Source organism: Ixodes scapularis, unplaced genomic scaffold (genome assembly GCF_016920785.2).
Source record: "Ixodes scapularis isolate PalLabHiFi unplaced genomic scaffold, ASM1692078v2 PGA_scaffold1__304_contigs__length_218370807, whole genome shotgun sequence".
Lineage (NCBI taxonomy): Eukaryota > Metazoa > Arthropoda > Arachnida > Ixodida > Ixodidae > Ixodes > Ixodes scapularis.
The window spans coordinates 131,735,263-131,758,632 of record NW_024609846.1 but is presented as its reverse complement, the minus strand read 5'-3'; the positions used below and the strand labels follow the sequence as shown (position 1 = coordinate 131,758,632).

At 43.1% G+C, this 23,370-nt stretch overlaps 1 protein-coding gene across 4 annotated transcripts in view; it reads left to right on the top strand.

The window, feature by feature from the left end:
* The window catches only part of LOC8029110 (rap1 GTPase-activating protein 1), a 223,565-nt gene extending 204,403 nt beyond the window's left edge, over positions 1-19,162 (top strand). The window contains exons 17-20 of one of the 4 annotated variants that reach the window (XR_003919086.4): positions 490-554; positions 3,181-3,513; positions 8,316-8,455; positions 12,843-12,907. Coding sequence is in view for 3 of the 4 variants with exons in the window: in XM_040223132.3 (XP_040079066.3) it covers positions 490-554; positions 3,181-3,485; positions 8,316-8,455; positions 12,843-12,947 (615 nt within the window). In the remaining variant the exon portion in view is untranslated. Of the gene's footprint in view, positions 1-489; positions 555-3,180; positions 3,514-8,315; positions 8,456-12,842 lie in introns of all 4 variants that reach the window. The other 3 variants (XM_042290952.1, XM_040223132.3, XM_029983381.4) reach the window with 3 other exon arrangements.
* The last annotated feature ends 4,208 nt before the right edge of the window (positions 19,163-23,370 follow it).

Here is a 23,370-nt window from a genome sequence, read left to right as displayed (position 1 = left end):
GTTTTTCGAGCCAAGAAAGAAAGGATAATGCAGCAGAGAAATAGAAAATATGCCAGACCACCAAGTTTACACTGCTACCCAATAGATGGCACCAGTGTGTCCTCTCGTTGTAAGAGATATTAAGAGGTTCCAAGGCACCTGGTTCTAAGAGGTTACAAGTATGTGAACGGGCCTTTATGGGAACAGATGTCAGACGTACGTTGCTGTAATGGCTGCTCTTTTAATTGCACGTATGTATAGCAGAAGAGGTACAGCACATGAAATACAGTCACTCGAGTGGAGATGGGAACTATTATTTTATTATACCTTTGTTAAAAAATGGGGTTTTTGGTCAAGACGTTTTGTTTCTAATTGTGCTTTTAATTTTTTTTTTCTAGCCTGCTGGTATGGTTTTTATAGTTCCAGATATTTTTTGTCTTGTTATGCTAAGAATGCCTCATGAAACCGAGTGCTCAAAGCTAATTTTTCATTTGTTTGCCATCTCGTCAGACACCCAAGGCACAGAGCACCCGAAATGTCAGCCAAGGATCTCCATCGCAAGCATCTACTCGCAGGTGCGTACTTCAAATGAGGTTTTCCTTTATATTCTCTCTCTCTCTCTCATTCAAGATTGACAGCATCTGTCGAATGAAAGTGTAGAGTGTTAACACCAATCCATGGTTTTCACTCTAAGATTTATATATAGAGCATCAGTTAATTCGATGTTAAAGATAAAAGCTACATAAACTGATTGTAATGCAATTAAATGCAAGGGTGCAAACGAGCTGGACAAGTATGACGAAAATAATCCCTGGAGAAGGGGAACAAGAGGGACAAAGGACAAACACAAATCTCCAAGCACAGCTAGGTGACTGGTGCACGACCAAGAAAATCCATGTGTAATGGAGAGGTCCCGGGTTCGATACCCAGACGAAAATAATCCCTGGAGAAGGGGATATTCCCTTCTCTAGGGATTATTTTCGTCGTAAACAGATACTTTTTAATGCATTTTACTTTGAGAGGGTAGCAAAAGCATCAAAATTTTCCACTTAGGTTAGTATCCCAACTGAGCACTTTTCATCACTATATTACTTTAGATGACAGTCCTTCAATATTAAGAGAAAAGCAGAAAACCGGCAATAGCTTGCTTGCTTTGTCGTGGAGTGTACTTATCAGTCAGTGCCTAGCAAAGCGATGGCCAACGGTGGTGCCGCTCGTCTCAAACCAAGCAGGAATGAGTCCACAACCCGACCTTTGCAGCAGTCATGAAAGTGGGCCACAACTAGGGTGTTTAGTCAGAGTAATGAACTACAGTTGACCCTCGATTTAGCGAGACCTGATTTCACGAATTTCCTGATTTAATGAACAAATTTGGATTCCCCGTGCAACCTCTGCGCGAGGTCTCCCTTTCTCGATTTTACGAGGTTCCCGACCTAACGAAATAATTAGCGGGTCCCGGTGACTTCGTTAAGGGAGGACATTACCCAGAAAAAAAAAAAAAAAAAGAATTTGCAAAAACACTGATTTTGAAAAATTGCATATTTACATCCACCAACATCTAGAGAGTATTCCCAGAAATTTTCATTACTTTCCACTGCATAGTTAAATCTTTATAAATCATTTTCTTTCCACTGAAGCTAGAGAAAAGGTGAGGTTTGGAGCACTTTGAACGCATTTTTTTCCGTTCCACTTTTTAATATAAATTCCATTTTACTCAATTTATCGTTTAATAATCGCAATACAGGGAAGGCTCGTTCTTCACTTTTCCTGACTGAAATTTAATAAGGAATGCGGCCATGGAATTTTTTTGTCACTTTACGGATGTCTTTTATAAAAGATGTTGACATTTTGTCGAAGACACAAAAGACCAAAAAGTTGACCATTTTTGCGAAAGAGAAAATTGATAGAAATAAATGACTTTTTACAAAAAAACTTTCCATAGCCGCACCTCCTAGGCATTCTGCTAGATATCGAGCGAATAAAAATTTTGAAGATTGTGATAGTTTTCCAACGATAGATTAACTAAACAATGTAGGCGTGTTGCTGATAGAAGCTGCCCTAATTTCCTTCCCACTTAACCGACAGACCTGAAATTTTGTTTGCACCCTCTAGCATGACCACCAGCCTACCCTGTAAATTTCATTAATTTTAACCCAAGGGTTCAAAAGTTGACCCTCCCAGGGGGTGTCTCCCCTTAAATTGAGGTTCAACTGTATACCTATAGACTGACTTCAGAAAAGGGTGAACAGCAACTCAACGTTCTGACTTAAATACTTGTTTTCAATATGTCTGCAACACATCAAGCAACACTGGGGGTCGCTATACGTTTTGGGCATCGCTTCCAGGGCAAAGCATGTGATTAGACCAGAAGCCAAATGCCCGACAATTCCATAATTGGGGCAGAACTCTAACCGCATGCTGACACAGCTCTTAAATGTGTCCTTTGTAAAGAATTTGTAAAAGCAGTGGATTTGTATTAAAAAACTTAACCTGAATGCCCCCGAAAAAATTTACAGGGTTTTTCTCACCACAACAATAAACTATGCATTGCCGAATGCTCATTCTCTGCCCAAAGGTGGCACTAGAGCTCCAAACCAGATACCAGTTTCAGCACAAACCAATATTTTATTCAAAAGTTGTGTGATTTTCTAAAACTTTCAATGAGAAAATGGTGGCTGACGGAGCTCTTGGATACATGGAGCCCTATGGTGACAGAAACCGAAAACAGGCGAAAATGGGCCCCATTTTTTCATTGAAATTTGCAGAAAATCACTTATAACTTTTCAGTAAAATATTAATTTGTGCTGCAACTTTGGTGTCCGGTTTGGACCTCTAACGTTACCTTTCGGCAAGCAATGAGCATTCAACGATGTAAATTTTTTTTGGAGACACCCTGTATATGGGGTAAAAGATAACCCTTGGTATTCAAAAAACAGCTGGAGGATGCAAGCTGCCACTTAATTGAAAGGCTTCAACCTTTAAATTCATCCATTCATCCAATCTAATGGGATTGGTGACAGCAACGTTGTTAGGCTTGTCCTATTATGGGTAGAAGTTAACTGGCCATATACTAAGGCTGCTGGGTAGATGGCACAATCTACCCCCCCCCCCCCCCCCCTTTAACGGGTTTATCCATCCATTTGTCCATTTGATCCATTGGGAAAGAAGGCAGCAACCTCGTTCCTGCACCCATCCACGCAGGCTGGACTTCCCGACGGTTACCTCGCTGCTGGGAATGAGCCGTCGGCGCCCCAACAGCAGCCCCACCACGCCAGTGTCGAGCCCTGAGACCCCACCCCCGCTGTCCAAGGGCCAGCCACACCAGCAGCAGTCCGGCACCGCCGAGTCCGACACCTCTAGTCTCAATAGCGTGGAGTCTGACCTGGGCCTCAGCGCCACCCCTGCGGCAGAGGTCCCTCCGTGCCGGACCTCCAGGACGCTGCTGCTGCCCTGCACCTCTGCCCCGGCCACGGCTGCCCTGGCACAGGCGGCGGCTCTTGCGGAGGGTGCTTATCCGACACCTTCCCCACGGTGGTTGGTCATGCTGCACGTTGCATGGGGGGATCCAGATATAGAAAGAACCCCAAATACGAAGAAGAAGACGCATGTTGCTTGAGACAAAGAAATGTAAAGAGGAGGAACAGCTGCCCAGTAGCTTTTGATAACCCAGATTCAAATTCTTTATTTCTTTCTCTCCATTTGGAGAAGAAAGCTTGCCCGAGTACCGTGCTCCATCCATTGGGGCTTTTGGATTGGTTGGTTGCTGCCAAACCCAATGGTGCGTCTGGCCTAAGGTTTATGGAAAACAGTGCACATACTAAAGTCAGTGACAGGCTAAAAACAGAGCAGAAGCTGCGCCTCCAGCATCCACTCATTCACTTTCCCTTGGTTTTGGCTATGCGTGAGACGAGGTGTTATCTGAGGCAGAAAGCTCTCGCTTGAAACGAAGCATCTACTGGGTTTTAAGCTGTCATCAACTATAGAAGTCACAATATATATTCTTCCGCAAATTAGCTAAATCTCGGCTATTTTGAGTGACAACCACAGAATACGTTCCCCTCTGCACATTTTTTTAGTTTTTGAGAGAACTTTGTAGAAAGCTACAGTTGCACTCCCCTTAATTCTATTGGTGTTTAGTAGCCGTTTCATGATAGCTAGCTGCTGCTATCCTTCTAAGTTATCACAAAACGAATATTGTATTTACTTGCATAATGAATTAAGTTTTTTCCCGAAAAATTGACACATATTTGGGGAAGTAAATTTTTGCATTTTCGTGCAAATGTCATATTAGCTGCCAATATGACATGGCAAGGAACTGTGGCACGTCTCCTCTGATGAAGGCGTACTCACGGCTGGTGGGGGGCACGCCACAGTAACCATGCTTTAGAAATTGTGAACCTTTTTAGGACGCTTTCCGCGTTCCTTCTGCGGAAGGAAAAGCGCCCTACAAAGCTCACTCAGCATGGAAAGCAACGCATCCTTAGGTGATATACATTGATAGTATCTGGCCGCGCTTGGGTATATACCGCGACTACATGGAGGGACTACGACTACGCGTATAAGAACTCGAACTCGTTGCAAGTCCAACCGAAAGGCCCACTCGCACGGATCAAGTTTCGTTCACAGAGACAGCTGTTACCGGGGGCTAGACACTCACGACCACCCGTATAAGAACTCGTACGAAGTCCAACCCAGCCGAGCCCCGCTGTTTCGTTTATAAGTTTCGTTAATTAAGTTTCGTTCACGGAGGATTAAGTTGAGTTAAGGTTCGTTCATGGAGATCTGCTGTTACCAGGGGCTACCAGACACTCTCAACCTACGACGCACCGTGCACCTCGCTGTGCGGATTAAATAAACACATTTAGTTGGAGTATGTGAAATTAGGCCTGACCACTTTCACTATTTTACTGTCCGAAAGCTGACCACAGACAACGGCATGTTTGTAGACGTCAATGCGTCCGATAGGCAAAGAATGTCTAGGGCTGGGCAATTCCTTGACCCAAACTTTGTGCAGTGTGCGCGCCGCTTGATTTCATGGTTGATCACTTCCGCAACTACGCGCTTGTGGCCATTACGAGAGCGGCTTGGCTTGGCTTGACTTGGTCTGACCACTTGGCGGCGAAAGAAAATTGGCTTGGTAGCTAGCTAAATTGAACGCAAAGCGAGACTCACAGAGCCGAAAATTGGAGGTGCGTTGATTACGCGAGGGGAAAATAAAATCGAAATATTGGTACCCGTTGGAGGGGGGGGGGGGGGAAGGGGGGGGGGGGCGTTCAATATGCGAGTAAATACAATAATAGAGAGTTTTAGTGGATCGTTCAGTCACTCCCGCTGTGCTATCCGCTAGCCGCTACGACGTCCGCTATATGTAGCGTAGCGGAACTACCATTTTAAGTTTTAGTAGAACGTTCGCAACCCGCCACGGATTACAACAGTGGATTACAACGTTACGAGAGCTAACGCAACGCCACTAACGGCTCTTTCGGACACTAGGGCTCGCGTAAAACAGATTTGTAAAGCAATCCTTCGCAACTGTTTTTATTAACGTCGTTATCTTAATAAAATATTGTTTTTTTTATTGAATAACGTGCTAATCGTTGCTTCTTTTGTGAGTAGGTGACTATTATGTTTGTAATTGAATACAACTGTCGGCCAAGCTGTCCAAGCCAATCCGATATGAGTCAAATGCCAAAGCCACCGAGAAAAATCTTCAAAAATAAAGGACAACCACTGTAGCTCATCTGTTGCGTTGTTGTTCACCGAAAATGAAGCGCCACAGAAATCCCTCATATCCGCCTGCTCGCTCCGCTTCCTTAGTCGGTTTTGTCTTCACGACAAAGCGGCCGAGCAGGGGGCTGCACCTTTCGCTCACAGCACCGAAATCTGCGAAGCTGCTTCTTTTTTTTTTTTTTCTCCTTTCCGTGGCCGCGTTTAGTATATCCGCCATGAATCGCTACCTGTTGCAGTCGTGGAACGGCTTTGTCGCGGGTACTTCTCGCAGCAGCAAGGTATAATCCACCCCTTAGAACCACGATCGAGAAACGCACAGACCGAGTAGACGCGGCGTGGCGGCCATCTTGAACAGCGTCCCTCGCTGGGTCTCCCTTATCTCGCCAAGACTCGTTCTCGCGAGAGCTACGCTAGCACGCCGCGCTACGCCCCTCGCTATTTTCGCCCGCTAGCGCGCCTCCGCTAGCCTCCGCAGCTCCGCAATGTTTCCGCTAGCAGCGCGCATGCGCAGTAGCGTCGTCGCTCTAGCGTATAGCGTAGCGGGAGAGCCAAAACGATCTACTAAAACTCTCTAATACTGCATTGGGAGAGTTGCTTGATCCTACACACAGTGCAAAGCAGTCTGCCACTTCGACGCAATAGAAAAGCATGCGAAGGGCACGTTTCCATTCCTGTCCAGTCTAGGCCACTCCTTCTCATGGTCGTGGTGTCACTGCCCTTTAAATTAAATTATAGCATAAAGGCAATGAATAGATGAACACGGCCGAACCCCTTAAATTAGACGATGTCTTGCGCCATCTAGCCAGTGTGGTGCAAGTCACCGTGCCTATAGTAACCTTCTCTCACTAGCGGCTGCTACCAATAATCAGCACTGTATGCTCATTCTAGCCTTTCCAAGTTTGTTGTAAGTATGGTACCTTGAAGGCTTCTCTGACTGGTGTGTTTACCGTACTTACACGAATGTAGGTCGACCCATTTTTCAATTTTTAAAAATCTGAAGTGGGGGGTCGACTTATAATCGAACCAAAGCATTCCACCGCCGATAAAAACAAAACAAACACGATATCAAGAACACCTCGGCTTGTTACGAGCTCAGCCGCCTTTACTTGTTGCATTGCGCTATTCTTTGCGTGCATTTTACTCATTTTTTTTATTTTATTTGCGCGAACGAGTATTATTGATTGTGATTCGCAAATTAACCTGAACGTACAGCGTTGAGCAGCGCGCGGCGCGCCCGACTTCCGGGGGTGGCGGCACTTCTTGTAAGAGCCACTCCGGAGGCCACTGAAACAGCCTCACGACTCACTCCTCACGGCTTCTTTTCGCAGTTTTGTGCACGGGTGCACATCGTTTGATCGAGTGTCGAGATCATGCTGGAGCGCTACGTTTTTTTTCTTCTTTTTTTTTTGTATTGACACGCATGATCCGAGCAGTTTAGGTTTTAGGTGTGCGTTCATGGCTATTCTTCACCCAGAAGCAACCAACAACTGCGCTGTTGGACGCAAGTTCGACCCATCGGATCGGGTGATGCTCCACAGGAGTCTCGAATGGCGCGGGATCTTAAAAGTGTAACGGCAAACGAAGGTGGGAAAGCCTTCCAGAGTTGGAGGTCGGGCTTGCAACGTACGCCGCAAAAGTGCGCAATGGGGTCCCTTCCCATGACGTGCAACGCGATCGCCAAGCAAGCGCGGAAAATGCGGTTGATGCTGTCATTTGCAAAGTGCGAGATTTCGTTGGACAACGCCATCGACGTGCTTCGAGAATGTGGCAGTGATGCCGACAGGACTGACATCACGAGTGTGGACGAGTTCATTAATTTATTGGTTTCCTTTAAGACCCACGAGGGGTACTGCAAAGGGGGGGACATTTGGCAGGACAGTGTCAAAACAAAAGAATGCTAGTAATATAAAACAAGAAAATTATCACAGATGGAGATGAACGGCAACATTATTGGCGAATTTCTGTGGTCTAGTCGCGGGCGGATTGAGAACGACCATCGATCGCGTGTTGGAGGCTGGGCTTTCGAAACGGATACTTTGCCATTCTCACGTATTTGCAATAAAATGCGCATCTAAAGATTTGTTTTTTTTGCCGAAGTGCAATTTGGGGGGGATGACTTACAATCGTGTAAATACGATAGCTTTTTCAAATGTTGTCCCCCGATTTCCGCCCGATGACATCACAAAAGTGTCATGGTGTTGCTTTCCGCAATCCTTGTGGTGGCCTGGCAGAGGAGCTGGATGCGGCACATTCTAGGTCTGCTGCAGATCGCTTTACGGCTTGACAGTTCACGTGAGCTTTAGCACTCGGGAGTTGGGACACCGTGATGACAGCAACTCTCGCATTCGCTCATAGTTTTTGCCGAAACTTTTACGACCAACCAACAGGGTTGCAACATCTGACAGCATGACACGCCAGCCCCTGTGACATACTAATTTGTTTCCTAATTTGACTACTTTCGATGCATGGGCGGTGTGGGTGCTAAACGCAGCAGTCGGAGACGCCTTCTAGACATGTTAGCAGTACTATGCACAGACCGGACAACCAGGCTCACGTGTGGCAGCCAGCTGTGACTGATGTGCATCTGCACCTTTTCTGCTGCGCAGGTGCCGATACTATTCAAGGCTACCAGGACCAGATCGAGACAATGGCCCAGGAGCTGGCTCATATGAGGAGGGAGAGGTTTGACTGGCTCAAGGACAAAGCGGCACGTGGAGTCCCTTGGACCCTCTTTATTCGCTTGAACGTAGGCTGACAAGCTTGTAATGGCACGAGTCTGCGTGTTCAGTTCCTCTCTGTTGTACCACTCATGGAGAATGTTTTTTTTTTCTATGGAAGGAGTCCAGCGAATGTCAAGGAAGCGATTGTGCTTGAATCTAAAAAGCAGCTGAAGATGCTCATATGGCACAGAATTAGAGGACTACTGTTCAGCTTGCATTATTGGGAAAGTCTGAAAACGAGACTCTTGAGGTTCCTTGGCACTTCCATGAAAGGATGTTGGCCATTTGTATATGTAACTTTTTTTTTTGTGCTTTGCACGTGAATCTCACTTAGAGCCAACAGATCAGCAGTCTTATTTACAGTCGAACCCGACTATATCGAACCCGTTTACATTGAATTATTCCTTATATCAAACAATTTTTGTGCACAGTAATGTTACAGGGATAATATATAGTAAAAACTATGGTTACATCGAACAAAAATAGTAGCCGCTACCTATATATAGGGGTGTCCGAATACTCGAATATATGAATTCAAATCGAATGGCAAGTTCCCAAATAATTCGATTCGCGAATCGAATTCCTAGTATTCGGTCGCTCGAATATTCAATATATTCGGCCAAGACGCGCGGTCGGCGCGGAGCTGACAAAAGAGCCGTTCTTTCTCCCGATGTTAGCATCGTGATGTTCCACAGACCATGCGAGAAACACCTCTTGGTCCTGCCATTTTACAAAAATCTAATGCACATGTTAGAAAAAAGAAAAGCAACTAACGCCACAAACTTTATAGCACGCAGATTTACTCAGGATCGGGACGCAATCTAACCTTGAATCACAACCGAAACATTCCATTTGCGCCACTTCAAGAGAGGAATTGGGAGGCTGGAATTCAGCGCCATGCCTAATTCTTTTTAACGAGTGAGCCCCTCGTTTTAAATTGAAGCGCCGATGTAGAACACACTTGCCACACTCACAGAAATCGGCGCTGCAAGATCACCAAAAGAAAACCACGCCAATGAAACCAGCCGACTTGTCGTCGTCGTTCTTTCGGAACCGCGAGCCGCAAACTCTGATTCGGAACGACACGGAACGGAAAAATAGTGGGCCTAGATTTGAGAGGGTTTCCAACCATTCGATAGCCGTGTTGGAATTACAAACTGCAAGAAGGTGACAAAAAGTCGAAAGCGTCAATCGGGCAGGCAGGCGTCATTGTCGCTCTTCCGTTTGCTCGCCTTCTTTATACGCAACTACACAACACATGCGTACTTACGACCAATCTGCACGGGAGCCGTCTCCGTGGTTTCAGTTTCGCTTGCTTCCCTTTGATGCTTAGACTCTCTAAAACAGGATAGATGGACGGAGGAATGGATGCATAGCAGCAGTTGGACGGTGATTTACGCCACCTAACCACTAGTTTTAGTTTTCTTTTACTTCAGATTATATTGTTTAAGCCTGTTTACTCAGATTTAAGAGCTATTTGCTTATTTCTATAAAATAAAATCCCAGGTGCCCTTTTTTTTCCTTAAAATTAAGACCAAATATTGCAAAATGCCCTGTTTTGAGATATACAAATTTAAAAAGAGGACATGTCGCAGTGTTAGGTCTTGCTTTTACTGAGAAAAAAAGGCACGTGTGACTGTAACTTTGTTTTTTTTGCGACGCTTAGGGCAGATAGATTATGTTTGCGGCATAAAATTGGATTTTTATTGCCCAACGTCCATCAGCAGCTGCTCTTTTTTTTTTTACCAGAATTTTTTTTACATTTGAGGTTTTGTTCTGTACGAGATGCATATTCTGCACCAGGCGCATATTCTGCACATAATAATCTCATTCACAGCACACTTCGAAAAATTCCTACAAATAAAATCACTCTTTGATGTTTGATTCAATATTTGGCTTTTTTTTCTTAATTTGATTTGGTATTCGATTCGATAACTACAATTCGGTATTCGCACACCTCTATGATATATCGAATTGCCAAGAGCGCCGTTTGGATCTGCAAGCTGGCTTTCCCCCAACACGAGCGGCCGCATTGGGGGAAAGCCAGCTTGCAGAGCACACTGGCGGCTTTTTAATGCAAAAGCATTAACTGTCTCATGGAGCGAGCTGACGTCATCAGTTTGAAGCGTGAAAACGGCACCTAGTTTCCTTCGGTCCCATTGACTGGCGTGCGTCGACGGGGCTTCCATTGGCCGCTGCGCTCGTCAGTTTCCACGACTGCTCGCCCCTTGGCACTGCGTGTCCATTAGGGTGCTGTTAACACAGAGCGTCTAAAGTCACCGTGCCCAGGGAAGCACATGCGCTGATCAGCGACTAAAAGTATGCAGCAGATGAAAGGGAGAAGACGAGTGGTTTGCATGCTTTCGCATTGACAACTCATAAGAAGTGCTTAGGTGTAGCCCAAGCTTTTTCTTTTCTTTCAGACAGTAGACGTGGCTTCCCGGAAAAAAAAAAAAAAACCAGCTTGCTTTGTTAGCTAACTTTCCCCCAACGCAGCCACCTTCCTTAGGGGAAAGCCAACTTGCAGAGCAAAACGGCACTCTGCAGGAGAAGGTGCTCGTGCTCGGACATGCTCCGTGCTCTCGGCTAATGCGCGAATATAGAAGGCAGCGACCTCAGCATTTTGGAGTCCGTCGATAACGTGGAAAAATATCGTTATCGCGGATGCAATGAAGAAAAAGCAACAGAAGATGCAAAACTATTTCATTGTATAATATGTCAGCAGAAAGTGGATTTTTGAGTCAAATTCGTTAAAACTTTTATATCGATTTACCCGCTACATCGAACTGGTAGACTTTTTTTGCAAGTTCGATATAAACGGGTTTGACTGCATAACATTTTAGTTCAAAGCGGTATGGGGAAAAAACTCCTATAACTTGTTGTCGAGTCTTATCACACAGACTCCTAAGCCTTATCTCGCCTACATGTTGTGGCTTCACTCAGAAAAACGCTCGTAAGGTTTTTTTTATACAGCTGCAAATGTCTGAATTCTTCAAAAGAAGCTCCTAAAGTTTTATTGCAAGTGGCACTATAGTGTTTAAAAGTATAGGCTATTGTTTTGGTCAAAATCTTATGAATCTCTTCGTTAAACTCACTTGACAGTTTTGTAGTGTTGTGTGAATATTTGAATTTTCAAATAGTGATTTTGAATAATATGCTATTCGATATTTGCTTCTAAGTTAACTACGCTATTCATACTCTTCGAAGTGTTGATTGCGGCAGGTTAGAACCGTTGAGTGCGCTTCCCACCGAGCACCTGTGCACTGCTGAGAAGCAACACCCGTGAGCTCCGTGGGTGTTGCTTCCCCGCAGTTCACAAGTGCCCGGTGAGAAGCGCACTTAACTGGGCTAGCCCATCGCGATTATGCAAGAGCAGTGGCGTAGCTGGGAGATCTGGCACTGACGCCTGGTACCTGAAGCCGAGCCCCCCCCCCCCTTCCGTTGCTATGCCACTGTGCAGGAGTATATGTTAGGCGGCGATGTCTTGACAGCCCACATTCATCACTCGTGCTTGTTTTTTTTTGTTTGTTTTTTTTCAATTTTAAATTGAAGGAGTATTTGCATATAGCAAGCAGATTTATAAATCCCCTTGATTAGCACAATTGCGAAAAATTTGTTGTTACATGCCACAGTTCATAAATATAGATATATTAATATTAACTGAGCTTAGAAGTGGACAAGTGGAAGGTTAGGAACAACTTTATTGAGTCCAGCTGAATTTTTGTTTAAGCATGATGCACGGTAGTGAAAGACTGAGAAACTATTCAGTATTAGATTTGAAAATATTTGTAAATAGTCCTCACAGAACGTTCCCTGAATGTAGCGATATATCCACGCCACGTTCCGAAGAGATTGAAAGGATGTCCCTGCATAAATTTGCAGCATTTCAAGAAAGTTGCAGAAGTTCTTTGGATGCTCTGAGAACATTCTTAGAACCTTGTTAGGATATTTGAATGTTGATTGAATGTCCTTGTAATCTTCTATGTCGTTCTCAAAACATTCTAAAAATGTCCCTTAGAAAACATTCCCAAATGTCGCGAAAAGTGCCTGCGCCACGTTCTGACAACGTTGATAGGATCTTATGTAAATTTGCAACATTTCAAGAATGTTGCTCATGTTCTTTTGAACATTCCTGGAATGTTTTTAGAATGTTCTCGTGCTACATGAGAACTAGCTAATACACTTACTGTCAAAAAGGCCGGTTCCTCTAGCGTCGCGAAGGAGGAGTGGTTTTGCTCAAAGCTTCAGCAGCAACTTACAATTCTTTCTTTACTGAGAAACTTTGCATTGCTAGAGAAAGTCACTATCCTGCTTACGTTTCCCACTGTCGCCGGTTGCGTTTCGTTTGCCCGTACCTGCTAAGCGGCGAGGGATGCTGACCATAAAGTATTTTTGTTTTTTTCTTTCGTGCAGTTGATGCAGGCGGAGATGCAGAAACTGACGGACAAGGAAGTTCGACTCACGACAGAACTGTCCCTTGCCAAGCGCGAAGTGGCGCGGCTCTCGAGACCCGTCTGATTCTCTGGTCACCGCTCATCCTAGTCAGCAGCCGGTTGAGCGTTGCGCCGGTCTTGCCAACCACCCCCGTGAACCGCGTTTTCCCGAGCGGTCCGGAGCGTGAGTCATCTCGTACGTGAAACCAGCATTTGCGTCTTCATTCCGACCTTCATTCTTTCGAAAGTTTTAACGCCTTCGGAACTCACGCACCTTGTACGGTGCAGCGTCGGCGTAGCCAAACAATTCGGTGGAAAGCTCATTGTCGGCATTATGTCAATTGCTGTCGGCTTTTCTTGTACAGCCCACTAAGGCCGACCTTGTTTCTGTTGTAGTGGCATTTAGTGATGCAACGTGCGTCACTTGTGGTTTTCTTTGTATCTCACTTACCTAACTTAAAGTCTCGTACATTTTATTGGTCAAGGTTGCCGAGCTTAGTAGCAGCACTTGTATGAATCGAAGAAAAATCTCGGGGTCCTCTTATACATTGATTGTTGCTTTTAGACGCATGGTTTTGACTTGTTGGGCTGCAGCAGGTCAATACTTGCTCGGGGAACGTTCCTATCTTCCTTTTCTTTTTTTAAAGATTGTGCAATCTCAATGTTCGACCTCAAAGTGTATGCCAGAAAACAAATTATTGTGCATTATTAGTAATTAGTATATTCGGTACGGCCGAAACCAATGAAGGACTGTAATAAGAGAATGTAAATAAGTTCTTTCTGGCCGTTCCACCTTTTGATGATTGTGCACTAACATTGTTAAGAAAGTCTGTCTATTGTAACAATTCTGTAAAAAGAGTTTTTTTTTTTTTTTTTTTTACCAGGGGAAGTTGCATTGTGATTTATATAATGCTTTGCACATTCATTTTAGCTCTTTACATTCCTTCAAAGTAACTTCACGAGCCATACGAAAATTTTACCTAGACACTGCGTGTGTGTGGGCTTGTTTTTAGAAGCTGGTGTGTTCAGAATTTGCATACAAGGATCCGCTGTTGCAATGTGCTTTACGCTACATCTGTTGTGTTTTATCTCTACAATAAGCTTGACACTACATTCTTTCTACTGGTCAAAGTTGTGTACTTTTAGCTCTTGTAAAGATGCTAGTGATTTATTTTTAACAACACACTTTTTTCTTGCTATAACTGGCTATTAGCATAATGTCCTCAAATATTCTAGGCCCTCCATAATTGCTGCCTTGAGACTTCACGAAACTTTCGTTGCGCCTGCACTCGTACAGTAAAAATGCAGTGGTACCTGGCTCAACCTCGCAGCTCAATTTGCATGTGTGCCATACACTGAGCCAGCTTCAACAAATGTTTACATGATGCAGTCCTAATTTTTTTGTACAAACAGTCTTAAGCAGTCTAGAAGTTGTTGTCCTGGAGGCTTCTCACAGACTGTGAGCTTCTGCACACTGTTTTTGATGTCTTTTGCAAATTGGAAACTGTGTAGTCTAAGGCACAAATTGACTCAAGGAACTGTAGTTTGGTAAGGGGTGCAATCTTTTCGCCAGAGCCGGCTGTCTTTCTCCAACCAGACAGTGCACCAAAGTACAAGCCTGACAGGGTTGGATTTTTTCGCCAATTCTATGAGAGTCTCAGCCAAATTCTGAAAGCCAGTCGAAATCAAACACCAAGTATCAGCTATTAAAACAAGCATAGAATGTACTACTCCACATATGTGCTCTTTTTGTAGATGTTATCGGGTATTTCAAACAGCAATCGAGCAGTAAAATATTTTTCATCTGTTATAACCATGCACATTCATAAAATAGCTGTCCTGTTTCTGTGACCAGGTCTTGCAAGATCCTATTTGGCCAGTTACTATATAGGTTTGGGAGCATTGATGGCCCACTCAACACAACAGTTTCTTATTTCAAAAAGATAAAATATGATTCCTGGAGTTCTAGAGTTATTGGAGATATGTATATATATGTCATGTGCACCACACCGCCGCCATAATTTTCAAAGTGCCGTCTTGCCGAATCGCCCTACAATCCCAAAGCTGAGCTGAGCGATACTTGACGAGCTTAGTCCCCAGAGAAGTGTGCTTCTGCCAGTGTGCACTCACAGTTACTTGTTTGGGGAATTTCGACGGGCTTGTGCGATAACTCCGTTCAAGCCTTTCCGCTGCCGTAAGCCGTGAGTCCATGAGTGGGTATATATGGTGGTGCACTGTGTGTCCACTAGAGCCACTAAATACTGATATACACTTTAGAGTGCTACTCCATTTCCCCACTTATCTTATGGACACCACCATTTTGGTGCCACCACGTGCTGGGCAGGTGCAATCGGCGGTAGGTACCACCATTTGAAAACGCAACGTCTTAAACTTAAGATAGCCAGTGTTTTACATTTCTTGAGTGTTTTTACATTTCTGGAGAACAGAAAAGTGTTTCCTGCAATTTCATATAACGATCAGATAACTGGCAACCATGATTTGAAGCACCAAGGTGGCCGAACTATTGCTACTTTGAAGCGTGGCTTATTTCGTGGATCTAACGTCCATTTGTCAAAAGCCTCATAAGAATTGTTTCGACTAAGGTCCTTTCTGACACAGTATGACACAGGTTCGTCTATGTGTGTAGCTTTTGTCTGTTTGCCAACATAGCATGTGGTTGTTACCCGGAAGTAGGAAGACCTTGCGTGCTTCTAAAACTGCAGGTATTTCTCGGCAGGAGGCTCTTACCAGAAAGGGGAGTACAGGAGCACAATCAAAACAATAAATGGCACGGTTTCTTTTTTTATTTTTCAATTCTTGATAAAGGCAGCCATGTCACTAAACCTAACCCTGGCAGAGCTTCTTTTTTTTTTTTTCTTGCTGAAGTTAATTTAGAGCTATGCTTGATATAAAAGCCAGTGCTTTTTCTTGTTTTGTTTCGGTGAGCAGAATTTCTAGATGCAAATCAGAATGACTAGCTTACAATTCTGGTTTTTATGCATGGTGCTTAAATTTACTAAATAAGCTTAAGATTGTGCTTTCCTTTTCCACTTAGGAGGCTAAAAATCTGATGAAGCACAAATACTTTAATAAAGAACATTTCTGGTAATTATTAATTAAGCAAAGTTGGGTTTGACCCATAAATAACTGACCCCTACGTAATAATCTTAGAGTATGTCATACATAATATGTGCGAGATGGCATAATTGGCACAGTCGGCACCACTTGCACTTGCAGAGTTAAGGCCCTACTACTTGATATCTCATTGGAAGTTTGCTGTTAACAACACCGGCATTAATGCTAAGGCCCGTTCATGCACTTGCAATTGAGTATAACCGACTAATACAAGACCAGTTTTTAAGCCTCTTACAACAGCCTAGGACTGGCTCCACAACAGCGCATCCAGTCCTAAGCCGTTGCAAGGGGCTTAAAAACCAGTCTTATTTCTGCAGGTCCTATTCGGTTGTAAGTGTGTGAATGGGCCTTTACTATAGTAACATGCTATTTAATTTTTGGCATTTGTTTTTCAAGATTAGGATGGACACTTCTTAGTTTGGAGATAATCGAAAGCACTGACTGTAGCTATTAAGCCGAGGCTTTTATATTGGTATTGAGAAAACGAGTGTCATGTACGAAAAAACAGTGGGTGTGCAGGCGAGCTGGTGATAATTAATCATAATGTAACACCTGAGACTGTGGTGCGGTTAAGAAACTTTGAAGTCAAAGGAAACGACCACAGATGGGGAACATCACCTACTGTTGTCTTTTCTTTTGACTTGAAAGTTTCTTGATTTTTCTGCACCACAGTCTCTAAAGTTATTTTATGATTAACTGTTATGTGAAAGTTGATTCATGAATAAGACAAAACACGAACAAGAAGTTATTAAAAGATGTTGCATACCTTTAATTGGATTTCATAAGCAATATGTGACTTTCTGAGTACAGCGTATCTTAATTTACACTACTTATTTCAAGACTTAGTAGATTTATGGTAAGATATAGGTAGGCTCAGTTGTGTAATCAATGTTGAGAAATGCTGCTGTTATTGTAATCGATATGAAACATACATTATTACAAAGGAAATAAATGCAGACCAAGATTTAAGAGGAAGATTTACGGCAACTTTTAATATGCTACTGTTTTCTTACCAGTTCACTAATTTTTACTTTTAGCTGTATTTCTAAATACTGAATCTGTTTGCATTGGTGTGAGCACTGACCCTATGTTTTTTGTGAACCGTAGATTTGCTTGTTGTAATAAATTTTACTCCAGCAAGCGCCCACCCCAATATATTATCATACCTTAATTACTTTATGATTTTGATGGACATTTGACTATTTTATAGAGATCTTACTAACGTATAACTGCCTGTAAACAACTACGCCTTAATCAACAAGCACTCAACTTTGAACTTGTGCTTTCAAAGTTTTGTCACCGCACAAGGCCAACAAACTTTTGTTTTAATTTTGCAAGTTTCTTAACACAGCAACTGGGTGCTTTACGTTTTGGCAATATAAATTCTTAAATAATTTCTGCCATTGAAAGTGGTGCTGGCTGTCTCCTAGAAAGAACTGGATAGGCATTTTGGTATACTGGTGAGTCTGTAGCCTTGTTCTCCCTATCGCTCCTTTTAAAGGATTCTTCCTTGGTGAAAAGTCCTTCTAAGGAGTGTGTAGAAATAATGATATGGCTACGTGCAACTGTTTTCAATAATAGTTGTGTCTTCAGATGCTTTACTATACGACTTGGCATGAAAAACTTAGCAGGCTAGGATAGCTGGGTACACGTTGAAACTGCTGAATTGTAAGGAATCCTTCTCGCGCTCAAATGCATTTTCAGAAAGATTTATAACCTTTATGTGCATGCCCGTGGCTGGTCACCTAGTGATGTTCAGTGACAATAGTTTAGAACAGGGTTAGTTATTCTCGTAACTGGCATAGTACAAAGAAATGCGCCTCCACCTTAACCTGTCAGCTCGTATTCGAGACTCGCCGAGCAAAGCTCATGCTTAGTGGCTTAGTTTCCTCAAAGTATGCTACCATTGATCTGTGCGTGAGCTCTGCGCATTGCTTGTGTCTGGACTTCTGCTGCCTAAGGACATGCTAAACTACTTGTTCTTGTTTCTTTGTGCGTCTGAGAAAAATTTAACTTTTCCTGGACTAAGAGCCTGGCAGGGATTAGATACTGTGTTCTCTATTAGGAGTGGCTAGATAGTAGGGACATTAGTGTCAACCATATTTTTTAGGTTAAGGTAGATGCTGTGGCTCTGCAAATCTTTTTGACGTTACGATTCTAGCTCTTTGACTACCTTCAGAGTATTTTAGGACTGCGTAACCGGAGAGCTCTAACTGCAACAAAAAGTCGTCTAAAACTTTTTTTTTTCATTGTATTATTTACATTTTTGCAGAAAAAGTGACTTTGCAGAAAAAGTGACTTTGCAGAAAAAGTGACTTTGCAGAAAAAGTGAACTTCACTTACCTACAGTGAAATTCCAATGAGCATCATAACGGATCTGAACTAAATATTATCTCAATCTTTATTGTACATTTTGTATGTGGCTTTTTAAAATATATTTTTGTCATTCAACATGAGCAGAAGTGGTTAAATAGACCCACCATAAGTGATTTGCTTACTCCTACCAAGCACTTCTTATCCAAAAATTTTAACCCTCTCATTTTCAGACCAGCTCAGGTGCATACTACTTTAACATTACTCATCTCTGGCATGCATTTACAGATGTGCTTATGTGCGGTATTATTTCTTGGGCTAAATATCTAGCACACTTTCCTTCGCATAAACACAACGCTGTTGCACTGGCGCGTCTGCCGGTAGTGCTGTTAATGGTTAATGCCAAGTTGTCGGCGTGACGCCAGCCAATCGGAGAGTGGGGAAGGTCTGTGCGTGCGCTCGTGTTTCCTATGCAAGTGCGTCCGTGTTTGGGAGTCCACTGTGACGACCCAGTGAGCACCATTTCTATTGACATTGGTTCGAAGTGAAATGTAGCAGCAAGTTTTTGTTCACCTTGCTATGCTGCAAAAAGTGAAATGTATTTGAATTGCCCTGTACTAGTTAGAATTGAGGACGGTTGCCAACAATTTTATGTGTGTATTGCCGGTTAGTATGCAGACTTTAATATATATATATATATGTGTTGTGGTCGATGTACAAACTTTTGCCCTCTTCAAGAGCAGAGATACTCTTGCCAGTGTGACCTACTATTTATAAATAGCAATATATATTTTTGTGTGAGAAGCAAACTGTTGTTGAGCAATTATATATAATAAAAAAGCTTGATGTGTTTGATTGCATCTGATTCTTTTCGGGGAGACGACGACAATTAGGTAAGTGGGTTTTGGCGAGGCTTTGCATGCCTCTCAATAAACTGAACTTTTTTTTATAAACTAATATTCTTATAATTCTACCTATTTGTTGCTAAAGCTTCTCTTGACTAACTTGCCTGTCTAGAGCCTTAAAGACCTGTTCTCTGGAAGCTCTGTAGACCAAACAATAACCCACTACGAAGCAATCGGGTTGCAGGCTGGTGTTGGTGGGGAGAGGGGTATGAAATCTGTTCAGTGAATTACTGAGGACAGCTAAACATGGTGCTTCCAATACATGATACATACATATTGGTCATATTCCACACAAAGCTTGATTTCAGAAAAGAAAGCGGGGGAGGGGGGCTCAAATAGTGGTCTTTTTACTTTTTTTCAGAGCTTTAGTGCAAATGACCCATTTCTGCAGAACCCATAATATGTCATAGTGTTGAAGGTCTTTAATAGAGGTATGCGAATACTATTTCAATTTCAGCTTGAATCTAATGGTGGCCGAGAGCCTAATGTAGGTTTGAATATTGAATACCAATACTAAGATCAGGAATGCATATAAACTAAAAATAATGTGTCGACTAAAAAAGTCAACACATTCGGTCGTGCATTAGTCACCTAGCTGTGTTTGGAGATTTGTGTTTGTCCCTTGTCCCTCTTGTTCCCCTTCTCCAGGGATTTATTTTGTTCATTCTTGTCCAGCTTGCTTGCACCTTTGCATATAATTGCATCATAATCTTAAGAATGCCTCTATGTTTATTTTTCCCCAGGGCACGCACAACAGTGGATGCAGCATGAATAAGAACGGCATTAATGGCCACATATGGCAATGATAAACATGAGGTGCAGCTTAAAAATGTGTTCAACCACAAAAAGCTTTTTTTTTCTTACTCGTGTTAGCGTTTGTTCTTGTGGGGTAGGGGGAGGAGACTGAAACCTTCATCAAGCTGTTTTTTAGCAACTTTTTGTTCCAGTTCCCTGTTTGTCATGTAAAACTATGTGACAGCAAATAAACTTGATATGATTTGATTTGATTCTTTCACACATGAGTATGCAGTGTGCTGAATGGACAGACCATGCACTGATCTTGAGCTACCTAGCTTGATGCCTCGGGTTTAGCCTACCTTAACTTGGGGTCAGTAGATGAGGCAGGTTAAATTATGTTGTGTACCGCATTCTGTCATTTATTTGCCATATAGTGGAAGCTGGCGGAGGGTACGAGAAATATAAGAAACATGCTTTCTATAAAAATGGTTAGACAGTCGAAGCTTTTGAACATGGGCTTGATTTAAACTTGCACAGTACTTGGGAGCTGTCACCATATAGACAGTGTTCTTGAATAAACTTGGATGCAATATGTTTACTCATTCAATAGCTAAGTAGCAGGAGTCCAAAAGTCGAATTGAGTTACTCAGTCAATCACTATTTGATAAGAGCAGGAGTTTCCAAACATTTTCGTTAAGTGTCTGGATTGGGGGCGTGCTGGAGTCTCAGGGGCCGGAAATTGGATAAGACAATATAAACCAGGAAATACTAAATAAATAAACATTTAAATAAAAAATTAAATATAGATCAAATGTCAAGAAAAACTTTCAGCCTTTCCACTCTGGTGAAGAAGGAAGTCCAGCGAAGCTGTACTATGGTGGGAATAAAGTAATGGACGGCCGCAAGTCGGCAAGCCAGAGTGGAAAGGGTCGAGAGGTTGCTGCCATCTATGAGCGAACCAGATGACTGGCAAGCCGGTTGTCTGGTTGCCGCCGTCGCTCATAGATGGCGGTAGCTGTCTAGAGTTTAGTGTCATTTGTTTGCTGACGGACACGATATTGGGGAAACTAGCTTATAACAGCTCCGCCGTAAAAAGAAACGTTAAATGGGAAAATACATAATCTACTTTATATTTAGGTGCAATATTTTACTATTTATGAGATTACGAAATTACTGAGGCCCCGAGATCTCACCAGACATAAAAGTGCATAAGAACTTTGGCATATTCACACGGGGCAGAAAACTAATGAAAATGGTAGATCAGATCAGCTGACTATGTGCGATATGCATGAGAACACAAAGGAACTTTTTTTAGATACACAGACATGAAGCAAGGAATTACGAATAGTAATTTTGATTAGGACAATGCACAATAGATAATATGGGGAGAGAACCGGCGTTTTGATGCAGTTTTATAAACGTACAAATAGCGGATTTTGAGTTCGAAGTGAATGTTTTTGGCCGAATATTTTCTAATTGAATATTGAATAGTTTCTCCATCCTTTTCACCACTGTACCACGCCTAAACGAAAATCCATAGGAACTCATAAAGGTTGTTCTCAAGCTTCCACTTAGCCGGATCTAAGCTGTTATTTTAATCTAGCTATATTTATGGACTGTGACCTCAGAATGTCTATTTATTGCCTGCATGGGAATGGCAAGTTATGATGCATTTAGCATGAAATTAAACCTATAGACATGCCCAGCTGTACGTAATTGAGGGGATTTATAAATATTCTTGCTATATGGAACTATATCCTTTATTAAATCTAGATTTTGAGAAAATAAAAGAAAGACAATCGTGTTTGATGAATGTAGGTTGTAAGGAAACAGCTTAATTTTAAAAATTTTACTGTGCCATATTCACAAAGTTTTTGTTCTTTTTTACACACCACGCGCGCGCGTGCACCATCCCGCTTTGAAAGTGGGGCGGGACTACAAATTTTTTTAATTTTCGTAATGTTGATTGATTGCCGCGGGCTATAATCTGTTTCACCTTATGATGTACCGCAGGAAAGGCTACAAGCGCGAGCTCCTTGCTTAGGGGTAAATCTCGGCGGCACATGCTCTCGTGCGTTAAGAGCAGCTCCCAACGCTATGAGCTCGCGCTTCTAACCTTTTCTGCGGTACAACATAAGGTGAAACGGAGTATAGTCCCGTTGAGCGCGCTTCATACCGAGCACCGGTGCACTGCGGAGAAGCAATATTCGCAGAAGCGACCTTCGCGAGTGTTGCTTCACTGCAGTGCACCGGCGCTCGGTAAGAAGCGCGCTCAACGGGGCCAACCCGCCGCGGTCTACAACTTTGAAAAATACGAATATCAAAGTTATTCTGGAAGCGAATATCGAATAGCGTATTATTCGAAACTACCGTATTTTCCGTGCTGTAGTCCGCGGACTATACACGTTTAAAAGTTGAAATTTTAGGCTGTACGGGCTATCTACGCGTGCGGACTATACAGGAATTTCGTTTTTTAAGATCGTTCACTTTGTCGAGACGTGACGGATTTTGTGAATGTGAGAGTATATCTTCTTTGTGAGCTAAGAAAACAGATTTGTCAAGGTGTTCCGTGTATGAAAAGATTTTTTTTGTGTGTCGACTAAGCAATCGACTATCTAAGCAAAAACTTTATTTTTGACCCCAAATTTGCACCTGCGTACATTCGCACAACACTACGGTTTTCTCTCATTCTTTCTAATGTTTAATGCGCGTCGCGCGCACGGCGCCGATTTTTTTTTTTTTTTTTTTTATCGCTTTTTTTTTTTTTTGCGTTGGTAGCAGTGGGCCGCGGGCCGGGGTTTGGAGACCCCTAGGTTAGAGAATAAATTCGTTTCGAAATTCGTGTGCACTCTGTTGAAAGTTGTGAAATCTCTGCATAGCGGTGGACATAAAGAACACCGTAAAAGTTGGATGCCTAAAGAAATGCGCTACTAATTCCAGTTCACGTTGCACGTTCTACGCCGGTGTCAGTTGTGCCGCCATTGTGCAGTGGCCCAGACATAACAATTAAACGGCATATAATTTTCGAGACTGGTCTATTCGCACACCCCTAGTCTTTATCCTAAGGCCTAGAGGGGTGAGAGTAATCCCACCCTCACTGAGCCCACTGAACCGGCGGGATCACCATAATGAAGCCGAGCCGAATCGCGGGCCCGTGGCTGCCCCGGCCGCGATTCAGCTTGCAAGTCTGGAGGGAATGAGGCCCTACCGCACTTTACTTGTGCGCACAACTGTACTGTGTACTCTCGCCCTTTCAAACGCAAACCACACATACTCTCACGCGCTCAATGAAAGTGCAGAGACTGCAGGTAACCGAGGTTACAATCGAGGGCGGCGCATACTTGAACCAGTACTTGAACCTCAAGAACCACTGGAGAACGATCCTGACGTCGCATCACGTTCCTGTTTCACCGATTC